Source organism: Anabrus simplex, chromosome 2 (genome assembly GCF_040414725.1).
Source record: "Anabrus simplex isolate iqAnaSimp1 chromosome 2, ASM4041472v1, whole genome shotgun sequence".
NCBI classification, from domain to species: domain Eukaryota; kingdom Metazoa; phylum Arthropoda; class Insecta; order Orthoptera; family Tettigoniidae; genus Anabrus; species Anabrus simplex.
Window position 1 is genome coordinate 286,008,078 of NC_090266.1, and position 22,575 is coordinate 286,030,652.

The 22,575-nt window shown below is 38.8% G+C and overlaps 1 protein-coding gene across 4 annotated transcripts in view; it reads left to right on the plus strand.

The window, feature by feature from the left end:
* Positions 1–22,575, plus strand: part of Ca-alpha1D (Ca[2+]-channel protein alpha[[1]] subunit D) — a 1,069,984-nt gene that overhangs the window by 828,669 nt on the left and 218,740 nt on the right. For all 4 annotated transcript variants that reach the window (XM_067140589.2, XM_067140588.2, XM_067140586.2 and 1 more), the window contains 3 exons: positions 533–624; positions 7,238–7,347; positions 7,428–7,525. In XM_067140589.2, the coding sequence (XP_066996690.2) occupies positions 533–624; positions 7,238–7,347; positions 7,428–7,525 (300 nt within the window). The remainder of the gene's footprint in view (positions 1–532; positions 625–7,237; positions 7,348–7,427; positions 7,526–22,575) is intronic.

Here is a 22,575-nt window from a genome sequence, read left to right on the forward strand (position 1 = left end):
TAACCATTTATCCATGGAGCCGGAGGGAGTAAGGTCACATTATGACGCTACTGACGGTGATTCACCCAACGGATGGGGACGTTAAGCCTTAATCAGATCCTTCATGTCATTCGACAGGAGTAGGCTGTGTTCTAACACCGAGTTTCACCTCCTTCTTACCTCATCATCATCATCATCATCATCATCACTACAGTCAGAGAGTCAGACGCGCAGGTCATCCATGGCCATCAACTAAAAAGATTTGCACCCGGCCACTCCTGAGGCCACAAATGGTAAAATATCAGAGAAAATCCTTCGGCTTTACAGTCTGATTGTATATTACATTATAGTGATTGAAGACAGATATTTCCAAAATAATGTGCAGAGCCCAAAGCTGAAATAACATAATAAGTACAAATGAATGTGGAATTATATCCTTCTTAAACAGAAGTTAATTTCATACCTTTATATGTATTGTAATGGGTAGTATTTCTGTGTTCTTATCATTCATAAATAATACTTGTTGCAATATTGTCCTAACTCAGAATTACAGATATATTGTTAAACGTTTTCTTGGCCATTGCTGTCGACAACTTGGCCGACGCTGAATCGCTGACAGCTACTGAGAAGGAAGCTGAAGAGGAGGTATGGTTAGAATAGTCATGTGCCTGATGTAATAAGATTTTATATCGTCCCTGCTGTGCCAAAACCACGAATGTGATAATGATATTCCTATCCATTACTTCCTTTAAGGCCGGTCGCGCCTCCCAGTCGCATATTGATATCAGAAACATTTTCGTTCAGTTCACTTTCCTATGCGCATATGTAATGGAAAATGAATCTGAATGTGCCGTACTGTAGAATGTACGTTCGCATGACATATTTACCCATTCCTAGAGTATGATGTATGTAAGGCTCATTTTCCTTTATACAAGCACATAGGAAAATTAACTCAAGGAAAATTGTTCTGATGGACGGTATATCAATACATATCAATATCTGGCTGGGAGGCGTGTCGAGTCTTAAGGGAAATAATGCAATGGAATAGCATTGTCACGTTTGCTTTTCCGGCACAGCAGCGACGATATGTTTCCTTTAGTGTGTGATATAGTTATGATTTAATTTTATACCCCTGAATGTGGAATGCATTAGCTGAAAGAATGCTTCAGTCGGGGGTTCAGAAATATTGTCCACATCGTTACTGTAACTGTTAACTCTTTGATAATTAAAAGGAAAAAGTGATATCTGTATTGGTCTTGTTACGAATGGAAGAATTTAAGATGAATCTCCAAAATAATAACCACATTTGTAGTAGAGTTTATAAAAATCTTCTGACATGATGGAGAAGCATGAAATGGTATGTTATGCCTTGATTGCTTCATGACAAGCTGTCTGCAACCAAAGGAAATGATGGCAGAAATAAAGAGGACATAAAATGAAGGTTAGGACAAGCAAGGAATGCCTTTCTTAAGAAAAGACATTTGCCCACTTCGAACATTGATATAGAGTCTTAAAGGAAATAGGTGAATATGATTATTTGATTAGTAGAATAACAAATGATGGCAGAAGTAAGGAGGACATAAAATGCAGCCTAGCACACGCACGGAAGGCCTTTCTTAAGGAAAGACATTTGCTTACTTCGAACTTTGATATAGGAATTAAAAAAAAGATGTTTTTGAAGACTTTCGTCTGGAACGTGGCAATGTATGGAAGTGAAAAATGGACAATAACTATCTCAGAAAGAAAGAGAATAGAAGCATTTGAAATGTGACGTTACAGAAGAGTGCTGGAAGTGGGATGGGTAGTGCGAATCACGAATAAACTGATACTAAATCGAATTGGTTAAAGAATGACGATGTGGTGATATTTGACCAGAAGAGGAGATAGAATGATAGGACACATCTTAAGACACTCAGGACTTGTTCAGTTAGTTATAGAGGGATATCTAGGCAGTAGAAACGGCAGGAATGAATATGGTAAACAGATTAGAGTAGGTGTAGGATGTGGTAGCTACGTAGAAATGAAAAGTTTAGCATGTGATATGCTGGAGTGGAGAGCTGCATCAAACCAGTCTATGGACTGATAACTTAAAGAACAACAACGAGAGATATGTTTTCTCTATTACAATGACTAATTACTTTCTCAACTAGAGATTAATAAAATTACAATTACAGTTACTTCAAAGAAAGTGAGTCGTTAGGAAATCACTGACATTTTTCACAAGGGATTGGAATGATACCAAACTTTGCAAGGAAATAGATACTAGTCTATTTTTATAGCATATTGAGGGTATGTATTTGTCATCACAAAGTGATGTTAAACAAACTGTCAAAATGATTGCTCCCAAACAATGTTCGCATGTTACATACTTATTTCAGGGCAAACTTATTCAAAATATATATTCAAATGGAAATTCCTTAACGCCTCCACCGTCATATGTTTACTCTGATTCTTTTCTCGTTTACGCTGTGCACGATTATCGAAATCTCAATCAGTAACCGTAATCACAACAGGTTGGGAGTAAATTAGCGTGTGTGAGTCGTATCCTAGTCTTTATGCCCTTGACGCGACACCTTGCGAGTGCTGGGGTTCCAAGATTGACAAATTCTAGATGCGGTGCATATTGATTTCTAGGATATAACGATAACTAAAATTAACGATTACAATTTTATTTCAAAGAGTAAACTATGAGTAAAAATTACATTTTGTAAAAACTAACAATTACAAGTAAAATTACTGTAAAGGAATGGTTTCTAGGAATTCGATTACTTTACTCGGTTACCGGTACATCCCAACTCTATTCCTATTCACTCATTAGGATTTACAAATCTCACCCACCCATGACATTGCCTCATTTAAATCCCAAGTCAGCCTCCAGTCAGTATTCCTCCTACATGGTATCCCACTGATAAAAATATCCGCTCCCTTAAACTCTCCCGCACTCTTATAAGCATATCTCGCACATATCCAACTATGTTAGTACCAATTCCTGCTTCCCTTGCGTTTTTTGTTACCAACGTGCAAAATTATTATCTTCTTATTACCCCCCTCCTTTCCTTCTACTTTCCTGAACATCTGCCTGATCCTAATTCCTGGATTACACTCTACCCTACTTTTCTTTACTCCAGACACTTTTCCCGCATACATATAACAATAGAGCCCAAGACCCACCCTCCTTATCAGATTTCCTTCTCTTCTGGTCTCCGTTAACTTCCCTGACGGCTGCAGAACCTACTTTCTCCTCCCTTCTGTCCCTCTAATGACCCTGTTTCACCCCTCTCTTATTATCCTCTACTCTGGGTTTTCCTTCCCTACCATTCACTTTTATCTTGTCTCGCTCCTCCTGTGTAACACTTCCCTGTTCCCATCTTTTCTCTGCTCTTCTGCTTGCCGTCACTCATATCGATTCCTCACGATACTCCTCTGGAAGAACTCACTGCGTGATTAGAAACGTTAACCCTAATTTTTCCTTCCCCTTAAAACATTAGTTCAGTCACCTGCCTTTCACCACGTCTATCCTTCCTTCCCCTCTTCCTTGCCTTCCTACCGTACCTTGTACATTGTTTGAAAGAGACCTGCCTTCACTCCTGTCCTGCGTTAAAAGCCTAATTATTTCCTCAAACTCGCTTTCACCTCCCTCCAACTCCTTAGTGACCTCTCACAAGCACAGTCACTACAAGTTCCTCCTCCAGTCATTCCTTTACCTTCTTTACAGGAATACATAATGATAAGCAAAAATCAACAGAAATAAAATAGCGTATTCTGTGAAAGAAAATGTATATATCAGAGGAGAGATATGCTGTACACTGTTACCGTGTTTTTGTGGTAGTTATGCGTGAAAGAAGGTGCGGGGTGGTGAACAGGTCTCAAGCTATGAAAGTAAAATTAATTTAAAATTTAACAAGGTTATATTTTCTTTTCAAAATAAAGAAATAACAAACATGGCAGGTACAGAGTAGCAAGTCAAAAGGGTAGTTACAATATTTACAGAATTTGGGCTTCGAGCCCTGACTTCACAATGCTTGGGCAATCAGCCCAACCTTACTTCAAAATAAGTATTAACAGAGGGGCAGAAAACCCCATTCATGCTCAGGAGCACTTGCTCCAAATTACACCGAAAAGCCTCCACGAGGCATACAACACTCAATTTTCGAAAAAGAGCCACTCGCTCTCAACTTTAAGCCTCTCAAAGGCCACACCAAACTCCACCTTTAAGTTGTCCTCACTGGACATAGACACAGGGGTAAAATACCCAACCTACTGAGGTCTATTAAATGAAAAGGGGTAATTACATGACCTCCAAAATAACAATTTGAGAGGAGGCGATCTGCACTCCTAATACACTTTGTTTTTAAAACCTAATCTGGCTCTAGGCCACTAATGCAAGGGCTAATCCCATACTACAGAGGTGACTTTAGAAAAGAACAATTTGTTTTACGTTAACTAAGAATAGGTTGAGAAAAATAAGTTCACATCAAAACAATATGATTGGGAACTCGAGAGGGTTAAGCACTCTCTATCCCGATATGCAGTTTAAAAGATGGAATAGATACAAGTTCCTTTACATTTTAGGGAAGGTTACATAATGGAAAAACTTCGGACCCGCCCCGAGAGTTAAACTGCTGAGCAAGCAAGAAAAGAAGTAATTAATCGGCCATTACCTGGTTGTTGACTGTCGCCGAAGAAAGAGGCGCTTCCCGCCCCCTGCTATGTACTTTACACACTGAAAGATGGAACAGAAGTGGCCCGGAGACCCTAAAATCAGCAGTTTATATTCTCTCGCGGAAGGTTCGAGGCGTTAGGGGAATGAAAACACCCTCCCACAAACTCTTTATTGGGTAGGATACAGCAACATATTCAAGTTGGGGGAAGATACATCTGATTGGTCAGAAATTAATGAAAGAAATTCGGGATTGGCTAAATACAAAACAAGGGGAAAGAGAGGGGTATACAGCCAACTTAAACAATAACAGAAAGAAATTTAACAAGAAACAAACTTTTGAAATAAAAATTTCTCCAAAAAATAGTTCTTTCACTCCGCACTAGGGTGCACTATTGTTGATCATCAGTAGTGTCCTCTAGAAGAGAAAGTTCACACTTCTTACTACAAGCAAAACAAAAATACGTCGAAAATGACACAGTTCAAAAACTCTAAAATTTCCACGTAGTGACATCTTCTGAGAAATTTGAAAATTAATACCGTCAATAAAGTTCAGACTTCCTCCAGCAGAGGAGTTTCAATTGGCGCACATTTTAAATTAGCGGCGTGGAGGTGTACCGCCCGGTACATATACTATACGAAGATTTCCCGACAATGAAGCAAGCAAGATACCAACTGATGAAACAGCTACTTTACAATTCTACTTAGGCGCATTATAATTATAAAATAATAGGAATAGCAGGCTAACTAAAACTACAGAAATGCGTAGTTACACTAAATACGTAAATCCATAGCCAAATTATTATTATTATTATTATTATTATTATTATTATTATTATTATTATTATTATTATTATTATTACGCTCAAACAGAAACGAATACTGTCGCCAAATGCTGAAATACCAAAAGGACTACACAAGGATTAAATAACAATAAATCAAGCAAGACAGTATTAATAAAATAACTACACTGCAATTCTAAACTGTAGCCTACTTAAGCATATCCTAATTACAACAGGCTGACTGAAACAATAAAAATGTAGTTATAAATACATTCCCAGAGATGACTTTGGAGATACAGTTTCTGACTACTTTTCCACGTGGGATGATTCGTTTATAGGATATAAATCAGGAAACTCTTTCATACTATTCCATTCCGCAGTATTCCTTTTGCTTGGTTCATGCTGGCTTCCACAATCTGGCTTAATAAAACCAGTTCGAGATGATTTTTTCTTGGTGATAGGGTTATCAGCCTGGTCTGTGGCTAATCCATGAATATGTGAGGACATTTTTTTTCTTTGTTATGAAGAAGGAAGCCAAATTATGTGTGCTATAATTAGTGTTTTCGACAGACTGAAAAGCTTTAAAGTTACAAAAGGATTTTCTTGCAAATTTTTCTTGTCTGTGTCTGCTAATGGTCAATAAGTACCATACCGTACTGTAGAAAAGTACCCTGGCATGACGTATTTAGATAATCATACAGCAAAATGTATTTAAGGTTCGTTTTGTCTCACTTTGTAACCTCGTAATTTTCGACATTGTTTCAAAACTTCTACATTGTAATGGATGTTATTAATTCACATAACTGAATAAATCAAATCAAATCAAATCAAATCAAATCAAATCAAATCAAATCAAATCAAATCAAATCAAATCAAATCAAATCAAATCAAATCAAATCAAATCAAATCAAATCAAATCAAATCAAATCAAATCAAATCAAATCAAATCAAATCAAATCAAATCAAATCAAATCAAATCAAATCAAATCAAATCAAATCAAATCAAATCAAATCAAATCAAATCAAATCAAATCAAATCAAATCAAATCAAATCAAATCAAATCAAATCAAATCAAATCAAATCAAATCAAATCAAATCAAATCAAATCAAATCAAATCAAATCAAATCAAAATCTCTTTATTTGCAAATGAGGTGTCTACCTCGGTGGCAAATGGTACACTAAAATACATTATTGTCAAGCACTAAATATTAAATTAACAAGATAATAAAATTTTCCTATAATACAATGTTATATAATTTACGCTAACAATTTTTTCTATTAAACACACAGCTCATCTTTAATAAATTTTTAATAGGAACATTGCATGTAAAATGAGTAGAGACATACTATACTATAATCTGTCACCCTTATAAAGGATCCTTCGTAGAATGAAAGGCTTTTCCTTCACTATTTAATACAAGGAAGTACTTCATCAAACGTTTTCACGGAGTACGTAAGTCATAGTACGGCTTCACAATTTACTTCAGGTTTACGATGTTACTATATATTAACACAAGAAAAATCTACCGATTTTAGAGTCGCTTTTTATTAGAATATATTCTTTTTAGTTGGAACTTTACATGTAAAAGAAGTAGAGACATACTATACTATAATCTACAATCCTTATAAAGGATCCGTCGCAGAATGAAAGGCTTTAATTCACTATTTAAAGAATACAAAGAGGTACTTCATTAAAAATGTTCACGGAGTACTTCAGGTTCGCAATGCTTCCTCAAAGTTACTGTGTATTAAAACAAGAAAAATCGAACGGTTTTCTCTATAGACTTAATATTTGATTTGATATACATTTCCAGGCTGAAAAACAGCAGAAATCCCATAGTGGATCTCCGGCCAGAGAAGAGGGACAAGGTGATGGTGAGCATGGTGAGGATGAGCGTGATGAGCGAAGGAATGAGGAAGGAATGTAAGTAAAGTACTCTCTGTTCAAATGTAATCAGTTTTACATGGAAAGGTAAAGTGTAAAGCCAGTTCCCTGATGTACAGGTCAGAGAAAGATGAGGAAGCAGGAAGTCACACACGAGTGCGATTGGAAGTAGGAGAAAGTGAAGAATATGCATACTATGAGCAAACGGACAATCAAGGTAAGAGTAGTTCATGCTGTGCGTATTTATACTCCTAAGTATTCATATCTGTACAGCATTGATCGCAATACTTATCGAAGTGATTTGTAATCTTAAATCCTATGTCACGAGACCTTCCGTTTTGTATAGAATGTAAGCCATTGGGACGTGACTTTCCATCTCGATAATCTCTCCTTCAGTGACTTAAATTCGATCCACGGCTGCGTTAGTGAAATACTCGCTATGAAGTCATTCAGATGTCGTGTGCCCTCGTTTCGTACACATGCGTAAAGCTAAATCATGTACCCTAAAAACCGGTGTAGAATGTAAGCTATGGAATGCTATCCGGATACACGGTATTATATTATTTTCAAACGAAGATCACGTTGCCTGAAATTTCGTCTCTTGCAAAAGGTCATATATCTGTCCGAAAGTTACATATTCACTCGCCTTTGGCCTTTCCTTCTTTGAAAAACAATAATGCTAATCTGGCTGCTTTTTATCATATTGCCGGGTCGAGTGGCTGAGACGATTGAGGCACTGGCCTTCTGACCCCACATTGGCAGGTTCGAACGTGGCTCAGTCCGGTGGTATTTGAAGGTGCTCATATTCGACAGCCTCGTGTCGGTAGATTTACTGGTACGTAAAAGAACTCCTGTAGAACTAAATTCCGGCACCTCGGCGTCTCCGAAAAACGTAAAAGTAGTTAGTGGGACGTAAGGCATAAAACATTATTACATTATTATTTTCATATTGTGAGTTAATTTCTCCTAACACTTCCACTGAAACGTGTACTATGTTATGCACAGCAAAAGTACATTTAATTAATGTATTCTTGCCATGAGCTCAGTAAGTTGTTGAAGTCAGAAGAAAATGTCATTCAATTATACATATTCCCCTATCACAAAGACACACTTCGCATTGCACTGACATGCCGAAGAGGGGACATAACAACAGTTGTAACTATACTCTCCATCCCTTTCAGGTTGTTAAACATAAATGACACTATAAGTTATCGTTCTAGTAACAAATTAATTCCGCACGACTACAACATCCTCCGGTGACAGATCGCAAACATAGAGTGCACATGGTGGGCTGATATGTTCTACCCTTGATTACGTCCGAATTACTGGGTATGCTACCAATTTGATTCTACTCTTTCACACAAAGAAAATCTCCTGATGTTTATACAGCGTATAACACGGAACCCGTTAGATCGGATCTAGCTCTCGTAATATGTATTCGGTACAGATAAACCCAAATCTCCTCCGTCACGTCCTTCATTTGGTAGGATGTTTATCTTCCTGCACAGTTAAATAGTAAATTGAAAGACGTAATAAGGAATGTCTTAGACTGGGAATGACAGAATTATTCTTATAAGTTTAGATGTATATTTCATACATTCCTTACTTCGTGTTTATGGATCAAAGAAGTATGTGTTGAGACCATGACAATAGATGTTTGTGAAATGGAGCAACAATCGGTTTTGGCGCTTTCTGGGCTTGGTTTTCATAAGAAGTCTACTAATGGACACGAACAGGTAACATTTATTTTAAGTTTCAGTATATCCAGCAGACTTAATGTAATTAATTAACTGTATTTATTTACTTATATAACGTACGAAGATTTGTGATTTCTGAACAAGTACAATTTGAAAAGTCTTTTGAAAATGAATTAGGTCACCATACCGCCATAATGACCACCGCTCAAGGATAGTTACCAAGCTCATAATGACTGAGGCACTTATTACTCGAAAAGGGTTTGCGAAATTAATAACTGGTTAGATAGAAGGCAGTTCGGGTTTAGGAAAGGTTATTCCACTCAAGATCAACTTGTAGGATTTCAGCAGGATATAGCAAATATCTTGGATTTAGGAGGTCAAATGGGCTGTGTTGCGATTGACATATCTAAGGCATCTGATAGGGTAGATCATGGGAGATTACTGGCAAAAAGGAGTGGAATTTGACTAGACGAAAGAGTGAATGAATGAGTGGCTATACTTTTAGGAAATAGATCTGAGGGAATTAGAATGGGCGAAGCCTTATCTGACCCTGTTATAATTATGAGGTGAATTTCTCAAGGCAGTATTATTGGATGTTTGTGTTTTCTTATGTATATATATATAAATGATATCAGTAAATAAGTGGAATCAGAGATAACGCTTTTTTGCGGATGATGTTATTCTGTATAGAGTAATAAACAAGTTACATGTTTGTGAGAAACTGCAAAATGACCTCGATGATGTTGTGAGACGGACAACAGGCAATGGTATGGTGATAAACAGGGTTGTGAGTTGTGAGGTTCTGAGTTTCACAAATAGGAAAAGTCCTCTCAGTTTTAATTACTGCGTTGATGGGATGGAAGTTCCTTTCGGGAATCACTTGAAGTACCTATCTATATACCGGGTGGTACAGCTGCCCCTATTCACGCAGTTTTATGCAACCCGCGGATTATAGTCGAACCTAAAAATATTGACCTTGACTACTCACTACATTGTCTGCTCTTACAACGCTTTCCATAATTCGTTTATTCGTGTCAAGCAAATCAGCATTAATGATAAAATACCGATTGATGGTAAAGAATCGTGCAAATTATGTGTCGCAGAAACGTCCTGTACAGAGAATATTATTGGTGAATGACTAGAAGTAGCAGCAACACAACAGCGCTAAACAGTAACTCGTGATAGCCGAGCTTGCTAAAAGTTAGAGGAGAGTACTGGTGTTGGTTAGTAGGCGGCTCGAGTCGTGTGTACGACGAATATTTTTATTGCGTTGTTGATGTTCGTGAGAGTCGTGTTGTTGACGACAAATCTAAATCATGATCAGTTCTCATATTGCAGGTACTCAGCTATGTTTGTTTTTTAAGGGGCTCTTAAGAGAGCTATTTGCAATAAAGTGAGATTGTACCGACAGCGGTGCGATGGGCTTATGCATGGCCATTCGATTAATGAAGCAAATGTTCAAAATGACCGCCTGCTTCGTTAATGCACATCTGAGCACGGTGGAGGAGAGACATTCTTGCTTGCTGCAACATATGTGGTGGAATCTGCCTGCAGGCTTCCGTGATGAGCCGCCGTAAATGATTCGGGCTCTCAGGCTCCTGCTCATAGACTCTTTTCTTTAAATAACCCCAGAGGAAAAAGTCGAGTGGAGTAAGGTCAGGTGATCTAGCCGGCCATGTGACCGGACCCCCTCGTTAAATCCATCGTCCAGGATATGTCCTATGCAAGTGGTTCCGTACTGCCAACGACCAGTGTGGGGGAGCTCCATCCTACTGGAACCACATCCGTAACCGTGTCATAAGGGGCACATCCTCCAATAAGAGTGGGAGGTACTCACGAAGAAACTCTAGATAGCGTCGTCCCGTGAGGTTTCCTTCGAAGAAATATGGTCCAATTATCTTGTCACCTAGTATCCCGCACCACACGTTGACACCCCATTGTACCTGAAATCGAGCTCCCCTGATCCAGTGCGGATTTTCAACGCTCCAGTAATGGAAGTTGTGACGATTAATAGTTCCGTTGTTGTGAAATCTGGATTCATCACTAAAGAGAATGTCCATTTAGAAATTCGCATCAGCTTCAACTCTTTGTAATATCCATTGCGAAAATTCTATCCGTTTTGGAAAGTCATCTCCGTGAAGTTCCTGGTGCAGCTGTTGATGGAAAGGGTGGAATTTATGGCGGTGCAATATTCGCAGTACAGATACATGACTGATGTTCAGTTCATTTCCTATGGCCCATGAGCTTGTGTGCGGGTTGTTTGCGATTGCATTTTGAACAGCTTCGTCGTTATTTCCAGACGCCACTGGAGCATCCCGAACGGGGGGTAATGTATGAAATGACCCCGTTGCACGCAACCGTTTTTCAACACGTCGAAATGCATCTGCAGTTGGCAGCCTTCGTCCAGGAAATCTTTCTTGATACAAGCGTCTGGCTTCCCGTGCATTTTGCCTTGCTTCTCCATAAAGTAGTACCATATTCACATAATCATCCCGTGAATACATAATGTTTGCTTTCGTGCTAACCGTACAGTACGTCCTCACACGTTGCTGCTAGAATTACGATAAGCTGTTTCATGTGCCCTCCGTATGAAGTGTAGACCGCTGTTAGTTGGTCTTCGAGTCGAACGTGCGCAGTTGCTTGGTTGAATGGGTGGGTCAGAATGTTGACAACACGTGCACTGCGCTTCATTCCCTGTAGTCGTTTGCCATATGGAAGTCGCATGTTATTATTCCTTTCGTATGTATGCTTTCTTTGTAAAGGTGGCAAATTACTTTTGAGACTTAAGAACGTTAAATATTTATTACGAATGGCCTTACAAGTATAATATAAAAATAAAGTTGAAAAGGTCGTAACTAGATTCGAACTCTAAATGCCTGCTAACATATCGTATGCTCGCTGCGATTGGCGCCATGTAGCCACTGCAGGCGACAAATAAATTGATCTCGTAGCTCTGTACTAATGGAATTACCTAGGCTATCGCTTCGATACTGATCGTTGATGTTAAAAGTTCTGAACTCGAATGTGCAAATACCACAGTGAACTAAAGAATCGCGTCTCTCTTACGCCCAGATAGTTGCAACCATTTTCTACGCGTTACTTGCTTGAATGAGTCCAGCGTTGTGTTTCAGGTGGTATTCACAATCGGTGCGTATGTGGCGATATTTATGATACCTGTTTATTATAACTTCCGTAGAAGAATATCGGAGACTTCAGAAAGGTCTTCGTAAACGATGCCTAGGCGAATACGAAATGACATTTAAAAATGCATGACTCAAGAATGGTTGGAACCCTTCCTGCTTCAAGTAACTTATCGAGGTACGTCTTCCATATGTAATTCCGCGCAGCTATTTCCAACGTACAAGCGCCATCCTTGTAACTCTGTATTCACGAGGAGAGCGGAAGTTCCCGCTTCAACAAGTTACTGATGAGTTACAGCCTTATGGTCCCGTTTTATGCCTTTTTTGATCGCTGTAACGGTAGTAATTACATGGCGTAAGCTATCACATCTGCTGTACAGCATTTGCGTGCCACAGATTATAAACTACAGTGCAAAACACGTTTCTATCAATTTCGAATTGATGAGACTGTACAAAATGGTGGTGCATTGACATGTCTGTAATTGGTCTTTCCCTATCACGTTTTCTATGATACCACGACCGCCCTTTCTATCAAAAGAAAATGGCCTCTTGGACCAATCAGGTGCGCAATTCTCTACCGACAGCTATAGGCGTGTTTATGGTTTGTACAGTATAGTAACATTTCGTAAAAATTTGTAGAGTATTGGACACCGCTCTACATAAAATGGTACAGTGTTTTTGAGATGGACCTCACTTACAGCCTCTTGTACCATTTTTCCATTGTGCGGAGAAGTCTACATCGGGTTAACTGCACATAACATTGCTGTAAGGTGTTGCGCAAGATGGGACTAAGAGGCATTTACGTCCTAGCTGGTTGCATATATTCGGGAAAAAATAGGGGCAGCTGTACCACCCGGTAAATAAAATAACTTGTCCTGACTGACTGACGGATTCATCATCGCCGAGCCAAAACTACTGGACATAAAGAAATGAAATTTTGGGCATAGATTCATATTAAGATGTAGGTGCTCGCTAAAAGAGGATTTTTGGATATTCCTCTGCTAAGGGGGTGAAAAGGGGGGTGAAATTTTAAAATGAGTGTATCTATATCTCAAAACTTTGAAAGTTTACAGATGTAAAAATTGGTATTTAGAATCTCCTTTAAAAATAAGGAAACACGTATTTTTTGTTTTCAGCAAATCCTAATAGGAGGGGTGAAAAACGGTGAAAAAGGGGTTGAATGCCTTTAATCAGAATACCGGTACTTATATCTCAGAAACTGAAGATATTACAGACCTGAAAATTGGTACTTTTGATCTCTTTTAAAAATAAAGAAACACGTACTTTTTTTGTTTTTGAAAAATACAATTAATGGGACGGTGAAAAGGGGGGTGAATTTTTAAAAACAGTTCATCTATATCTCAAAACTGTTAAAGTTTACAGATGTAAAAATAGGCATTTAGAATCTTTATTAAAAATAAAGAAACACGTATTTTTTGTTTTCGGAAAATCCCAATAGGAGGGGTGAAAAGGGGTGAAAAATGGGTTGAATGCCTTTAATGAGGATACTTATATCTCAGAAACTGACGATATTACAGACCTGAAAACTGGTGTTTGGAATCTCCTTTAAAAATTAAGAAGCACGCATTCTTTTGTTTTTGGAAAATCCAATTAATGGGGGGGGGGTGAAAGGAGGGTGAATTTTTAAAATGAGTATATCTATATCTCAAAACTTTTAAAGTTTATAGGTGTAAAATTTGTTATTTAGAATCTCCTTTAAAAATAAAGAAACACGTATGTTTTTGTTTTCTGTAAATCCCAATAGGAGGGGTTTTCGGAAATACCACTTGGGTGGAAGGGTGTGTATGTGTAAAAGTGACTGAAAATGGTGTCGATTTCTTTTAATTAGGCTACTGATATCTCAAAAATGAAGATGTTACAGACGTGAAATTTGATATTTGGAATCTGTTTTAAAAGTAAAGAAACACGTATTTTCGGAAAATCCAATGAAGGGGGGGGGGGGGTGAAAGAATTGAAAAATGAATTGACTTAATACATACATCTAATAAAAACTACAGTTGTTACAGACGTGAAAATTGGTATTTGGCTCTCTATAAAAAAAGAAAAACGCGTTTTGAAGGGGAAACAATCTTGGGCGGCGGGAGTGAAAAGGAGTTGAATTCCTTTCATGAGGACACACAAATCAAAAACTGAAGAAGTTAAGAGTCGTGATAATTGGTATTTAGAAGATCATTTACTATTAAAGAAACAAGTATTTTTTGCCGGAAAATTCACTCGCGCGGAGGGGGGTGAAAGGAAGTGAAAAAAAAAGGTGAATTATTTGTATGGGGATACTTTTATCTCAAAACTGAAGATAATAGACGTGAAAATTGGTGTTTGGAATCTCTTTTAAACATAAAGAAGCACGCCTTCTTTTAATTTTTCCTTGGGAGGGGGGGTAAATAAACTTAACTGCGGTGGTGTGTAAAAAGAGGTGAGACCAATTGATTTTACTGTTCATAATGTACTTATAAGGAGCCTCCGTTGCTCACTCGGCAGCGCGCCGGCCTCTCACAGCTGGGTTCCGTGGTTCAAATCCCGATCACTACATGTGATATTCGTGCTGGACAAATCGGAGGCGGGGCAGGTTATTCTCCGGATACTCCGGTTTTCCCTGTCATCATTCATTCCAGCAATACTGTCCAATATTTATTTTCTTTTGTCATTCATCGCTTATTGCCCCAGAGGAGTGCTTCGGCAGCCGGCACAATTCCTATTGTCGCCGTTAGATGGGGATTTATTCATTCCATTCCTGACCCTGTCGAATGACTGGAAACAGGCTGTAGATTTTCGATGTACTTATTCTGATCATAAACCGATCATTTTTAATCTGTCCTGGGTTCGATTTCAACAGCCATCTTTTCCTTCGGAGTACATTCTTAGATTACAGTAGACTCTCCTGGCATGTAAATAAAAATTTAAACACATTTGAAATAAACGATAGGCTATTTTCTTGCTAGGGGCTTTACGTCGCACCGACACAGATAGGTCTTATGGCGACGATGGGATAGGAAAGGCCTAGGAGTTGGAAGGAAGCGGCCGTGGCCTTAATTAAGGTACAGCCCCAGCATTTTCCTGGTGTGAAAATGGGAAACCACGGAAAACCATTTTCAGGGCTGCCGATAGTGGGATTCGGACCTACTACCTCCCGGATGCAAGCTCACAGCTGCGCGCCTCTACACGCACGGCCAACTCGCCCGGTTATAAACGATAGGAATGAGATTGACCGTCAAATTACTCACCTCTATAATAAGGTCAATAATGCACGGAAGTATGTCATTCGTACCGCCAGAAATCCCGCACACTTGCCTACGCGCGACAATGGTGCTGGTCACTATGTCAACAATGACAATGGTAGCAGATGTAATTTACCGCTGTGGGGTCCAGAACATCTAATAATAATAATAATAATAATAATAATAATAATAATAATAATAATAATAATAATAATAATGATAATAATGGTCTGGACCGTCGTCAAATTGTACGGACCGCGCTGGAAACGGGTCCTGGCCTGTTAATGACTACGAATACAGTCAAGCCGCGGGTTCAGTACCGCCAAGGCACCCAAGACGACACCACGCCGGATCTCCTTCAGGATTTGATCCATACTAAAAATGCTTATAGGAAAAGATGGCAAAGATTTAGGGGCCGAACTGACCGCGTGGAATACCTGGACCTACCTCGGGAAGTACGAAATCGAATGCTGGAAAGAAAGATTGAAAAATATGAGGAACTTTGCCGTAATCTCTCAGAAAACGAGTCAGATCGCGAATTTTGGCGGATTCTCTCAGAAAACGAGTCAGATCGCGAATTTCGGAGGATTATATATAAAAGCATTTAATTATAAATTTCAGTATAATACCGCAGCGAAGCACGGGTGTCTTGCTAGTGTGTTAATAAAGGAAAGATCTTCATTGGGGTAATCACATAAATGGGATTGTAAATAAAGGGTACACATCTCCACACGTGGTGATGAGGATATTTATGGGTTGTGGTAAGGATGTAAATGAGAGGGCATATAAGTCTCTGGTAAGACCCCAACTAGAATATGGTTCCAGTGTATGGGACCCTCACCAGTATTACTTGATTTGAAAACTGGATCAAATCCAAAGAAAAGCAGCTCGATTTGTTCTGTGTGATTTCCGACAAAAGAGTAGTATTGAGAAAATGTTACAAAGTTTTGGCGGGGAAGACTTGGGACAAAGGAGACGAGCTGCTCGAGTAAGTGGTATGTCCCGAGCTGTCAGTGGAAAGAGGGCGTGGAATGACATCAGTAGACAAATAAGTTTGAGTAGTGTCTTTAAAAGTAGGAAAGATCACAATATGGAGATGAAGTTGGGATTTAAGATGACAAATTGGGACAAATATTCGTTTATAGGTAGGGGAGTTAGGGATTGGAATAACTTACCAAGAGAGATGTTCAATAAATTTCCAATTTCTTTGCAATCATTTAAGAAAAGGCTAGGAAAACAACAGACAGGGAATTTGCCACCCGGGCGACTGCCTTAAATGCAGGTCAGTAGTGACTGATATTGTGTGTGTACAAAATACACCGGCATTAGTGATTCAATCGGTTGGCCGTTAGTGTTCTGTTACCAAAATTGTGGATTCGATTCAAGCGGATTTCTTCCACGAGGATGATGCTAATGTTACCGTCATCTGTATTCCCTGTCCATGGGTGAGCAATTACTTTGAAGGTATATCACTTTCATTCTAATAGAACTCATGAATCAGTGGCGAGATTTTGTCTTCCTCCCAATAACAACCAAGTATTCTGTCACATGCACTCTTAGAAATTCTTCTTTCCTGAAAGGTTAATTGTTCATCATGAATGCCTGCATATTTTCTGCGTTGATTGAGATTTTGCTGACTTGTCCAAAACTGAAATATCTAAACTAGCTTTAAGTCAGCCGGTCATGCCATTGTCGTCCTCTTGGAGAAGAAAACCCTTGCCGTACGTTACACAAAGGAGACTACCTAAAGAACGAGTAGCATTTTCTCATCCAGAATCGGACTGAGTGGCTCGGTAGGAAGAGTTCTGTATTTCATTCTCCAAGGTGGAATTTACAGGTGTCCAGATACGTCAGTCCGATGTCGGAACGTAAGAGGACTCCTTCAGGATAATATTTCCAGCACCTTAAAGTCTCGGAAAACCGTGGATGTAGTTGAGGGGACGTAAAACGAATGACATGATTGTTACTCATCCTGAATATGTTCTACTTCTTAGTATGAGAGTGCTGCAGCACGTATAATTCTACATTAGGCGATGTTTATTCTACTAGTCCTGATGGTTGGTGTTGAATCACATATTTCACTGATGAAAATAAGAATATAATTTAATTCCCTAATCCCAGTCTTCCTGTTGTTATATACATGGCCTTCCATATGTTTGATGTTCGCAGTGCTTACCTTCGCTTCTGATGCTGTAATGCTGGTTTTCCAATTATAAAGGTGTCTCATAGACAATTGAATAGAAATTATTTTTTCTATTAACCTCAAGAAGAGCATTATTCGTTTACTGTAAGCTGCAGTATTGCATTCCTATAACGCTCATGATTTTGAATAAATGATATATCTTCTTCTCATACTCCCGGAAACACTGAATCTAAAATTTTAGACTTTTCTTCATTTGCGCTAGCAATTTCAATGAATGGTCTCACACATTACCACTATATATCATATAATTATTTCGTGTGTGTAAACCATAATAGCCAATGCAGTGAAAGGAACATATAGTTATATAACGCATGGCTAGCCAAAAACGTTTAAGAAAATCTATTACACTTACGCAAGAGTGAAAATAATCACATTTTATATCAAAGACATCATAAAAATGACGAGCACGGAATTATAAAATATTTGTACATCAGTGTCCCTTGTACCACCCGCAAAGACAGCATTTGTATGCTTTTCTCATGGTTTCTCATTTTCACGCCAAGAACTGCACTTTAGTTAAGACTGCGGATGCTTCCTTCTCACTTCCAGTCCTTTACTATAGCATCGTCGCCATAAGACCTATCTCTGTTGGTACGACGTGAAGCAAATCCTTAAGAAAAAGCAAAACACGTTTCCTTCCAACCCCACACACACACACACACACACACACACACACACACACACACACACACACACACACGCACGCACGCACACACACACACACACACACACACACACACACACACAGAGCCACTGCGGGTGCAATACCGCGTATCTGATAATCTACTTCCTATCCATTATTTTCCTTAAGACTGGTCACATCCCCAGCCATATATGGATATGAAATCCATCTGAACAGTTTTCTTTGTGTTTATTTTCCTACGCCTATATGTAAAGGATAATGATCCTTACCGTCCCGTACTGTAGGAATTTATGCTTGCATGACGTGTTTAGGCACTCTTACAGTATGATGCATTTAAATTTCCTTTTCCTATACACATCAACATAGGAAAATGAACACAACGAAAATTGTTGTGATGGATGGCATATTCATATGTGGCTGGGAGGCGTAACCAGTATTAAGAAAAATAATAGATAGGAAGCGGATTATCAGATACGTGGTACTGCTCACGCAGCGACGATATCCACGTGCATACATTCACACTTTATCAACATACTGATGCACATTCGTATAAACATATTGTAACTGTGTATGCGACGTATATGCACACGAGCAGACAGTTTTATACTGTACTAGCAGTTACCCGCGGCCTCGCTTGCGTGGATTTTGTAATTTGTTAAAAGTAATCGTTCCTCTGTACTGTACTAGGACATTATCTGAAAATCCCTAAAGTTAAAAAATCACCGAATAACTAGCTCCATTTACCCCAGAAACTCTTTGTAAACCACGTTTGTTGTATTGCCTTTTGGGGCTAAGATGACCATTCGACATAGTACTGTACCTGTGAGAAACAGTCTTCCCTCAAGTCCAAAAAATGCTTATTTTTAAAAGAGATCCAATTACATATTCCCACGTCTGCAACATCTCCAGCTTTTGAGATGTACGTATCCCCACAGAAAGAATTCAACCCCTATATCAGTCCTTCTCCCACCCCCTCCTAAGTGGATATTCCAACAACAAAAAGTACATGCCTCCTTATTTTTAAAGGAGATTCCAAATGCCAATTTTCACGTCTGTAACATCTTCAGTTTTTGAGATATATGTATCATCATAAAAAGAATTCAATATCTTCTTCACTTCTTTCCAGCATTCTCCCACCTTAAGTGAACTTTCCGAAAACAAAAAGGACGTGTTTATTTATAAAGAAGCTTCCAAACACCAATTATCATGACTGAACGTCTTCACTTTTTGAGATATATGTATTCTCATAGAAAGGATTCAAATTCTTTTTAACGCACACACAACCTGATTTTCCCTACAAAATGCATGTTTCTTTTTAAAGGCGATTCCAAATTCAAATTTTCACATCCGTAACATCCTCAGTTTTTGAGATATCACTATCCTAATAAGAAGAGTTCAAACCTTATTTTAAGACCTTTTCCACTTCCCTACCATTAAGTGTTCTTTTCCGAAAATTAAAAATACATGTTTATTTATAAAATATAAAGATAAAAAAATACCAATTTTCACTTTTGAAACATGTTAATTTTATGAGGTGTTCCGTAGATATTCTCATTTTAAAAATTCACCCAGTTTTTCAGTTCCCTTTAAGTGGATTTTCCGAAAATAAATTATCTATATTTCTTTACTTTTACAGGAGATTCCAAGTACCTATTTTTACGTCTTAACAATTTACTTATCTGTGATATACTGTAGATATAATCTTTTTATAATTTCACCCCCTTTGTCACTGCTGTTCACCCCCCCCTTAATTTGATTCTCCAAAAACAAAAAATACGTTATTTATTTTTAAAGAAGATTGCAAATGCCAATTTACATGTCTGTAACTTCTTAAGTTTTTGATATAAGTATCCTCCTAAGAGGTATTCAAGCCCTTTTACTTTTTTCACCTCCCTTAAAGGGTTTTTCGTAAAAATATTACGTTTCTTTATTTTTAAAGGAGATCCTGAACACCAATTTTTACGTCTGTAAACTTTTAAGTTTTTGAGTTATAGATATGCTCCTTTAAAGAATTTACTCCCTTTTTAACCCCCTTAGCGATGGAATATCCCAAAATCCTCGCTTAGGAGACCTATGGGACAGATGCCGCACCCTGCTTTCAAGGCTGAATTGATGTAGTAATGGCGAACTCCTCATGCAGAACCTTCACAACCTCCAGTACTGTATATTAAACTACTAAATGCACAATACCGGTAATTGAGAAAACACAGATAACAAAACAATAATTTACGTTCATAAACCTTTCGCAAGGAAAATATTGTGCTTCCATGGTTAAAACCAGCAACGCATTGAAAAATCGTGCACTCAATTGATAGAAGCCTTTGGTACTGAGCTAACTCAATTACTCTCAGCACACATAGTGACATCCAGCGCCAAACTTTCATATTGAAGGGGGTGCGGCAAGTCTACCGGTGCGGCACTTCACCCTACCTTGCCTTACAGTGTGAAGCCGTGAGTGTTGAACCCATTTGGTGGTTAGTACTAAGATACACGAGATAAATACATAACACTACCATCTTATGTACTATCACATCACGATGAAACGCATGATATTCTGGTACTGTAGTAATTTACTTTCTGTAAAAATGCACTCCCAGATGTCTTTGTGTCATATTTGTTCGTACCCCTACAACCATTTCAGAGACGACTTCTATATAATGTTGTGCTCTTTACCATATGGGACTTCGCTGGTCTACAGTAACTTGGTTTTATAAATTATCATTCCACCCTTGTGGCACAATATGTGTGTCCCATACCAGTCCAGTTGTCTTTCTACAGGGAAAGCAGTACCTAAATCACGGTTAGAAATACACTAATGCATTTTTAAAGACGTCTCCTATGGTATATTCAGTAATACAGTAAATACTTATTGATGTCACAAAAAACATGTAAGAGATTCATGAAAGTCCTACTAAAAGCCAGCCTGAGGGGCCATGACCCTGAAGGCGTCAAGTCTATAAGGTCTGACATCATGGTTCGAGTCCCGTTGGCGAAAGAAGATCAGAATGTTGGCTGGCAGGGTAGGAGGTGAGGTAATACACAATTTACAATCACTATATTGAGTGCCAAAAGTATGGATTCAATTCCAGACCTCCCTTCAGTGAACATGTGGATTGAGGGCATATGCAGCTTTTGATGGTGATTCGCCTTGAGCAGACTCCTTGATAATATTCGACAGGAGCAGGCTATGTGCCGACACCGTGTTTCAACGTCTCTCTACATCACTATTGTCATCAGACACATATGCACAGGTCACCCATGGGCGTCAAATAGAAAGGCTTGCACCAGATGAGCCGAAGATGTCCTCGAACACTAAATAAATACATTTCTTATTAAGGGTGAAGGATGGGACAGGAAATGCCTAGGAATTCGAAGGAAGCGGCCGTGTCCTTAATTAAGGTACAGCCCCAGAATTTTCCTGATGTGAAAATGGGAAACCACGGAAAACCATCTTCAGGGCTGCCAACAGTGGGGTTCGAACCCACTGTCTCCCGGATGCGAACTCACAACTACATGCCCCTAACCGCACGGCCAACTCGCTCCTTCTAAAGAATATATCCTCGGAACACAATATTGCCAAGGAAATAAAAAAGGAAGGCTCGCTTAAAATGTTCTGAGGTCGGTAAATTCGTGAAGCAGCATGCTACCCTAATTACACATAGTCAAGTGAGGATCTCTGCTCTAACGGGTTAGGGACCACTGGTGGATTGCATAGTCCTAGCCGCCTGAGTACAAGGAAGGCCATGACTCTGAATATGTCCGAGATGCCCACTCCCATTCCGTAGCAACTGGTATCCCGACTCTCAGGACCACTTACTAGGCCACTCAGCCGTTGCCCATGGTTCACGAACTAGGACGTGACTACAGTAACCCACACCATGAACCATGAATGTAAGTGAGGCGAATGGAGGAGGATTGGTGACCTAGAAGAATAATGGACTCTGTTACGGAGGGTAAGAGAAGTAGAGGGAGACCAGATGACGATGGTTAGACTCAGTTTCTAACGGTTTAAAGATAAGAGTTATAGAACGAAGTGAGGCCACAGCACTAGTTGCAAATAGAGAATTGTGGCGACGTTTAGTAAATTCACGGAGGCTTGCAGACTGAATGCTGAATTGCATAATGATGATGTATGTATGTATGTATGTATGTATACCTGTGACAATATCTGTATAAAGTAAAAATTTAATTCGAATATAATTTACGACATGATGGCATCTTCAGTCCCGTTACTGATTACTGAACTGCATTATCTCTGGATCAACTGTCATCTACACAGACCTAATTTGGTTTTTAAGGGAGTTTGTGGAAAGGTTTGTGCAGATAGAAAATGCAGACTGAAACTTCC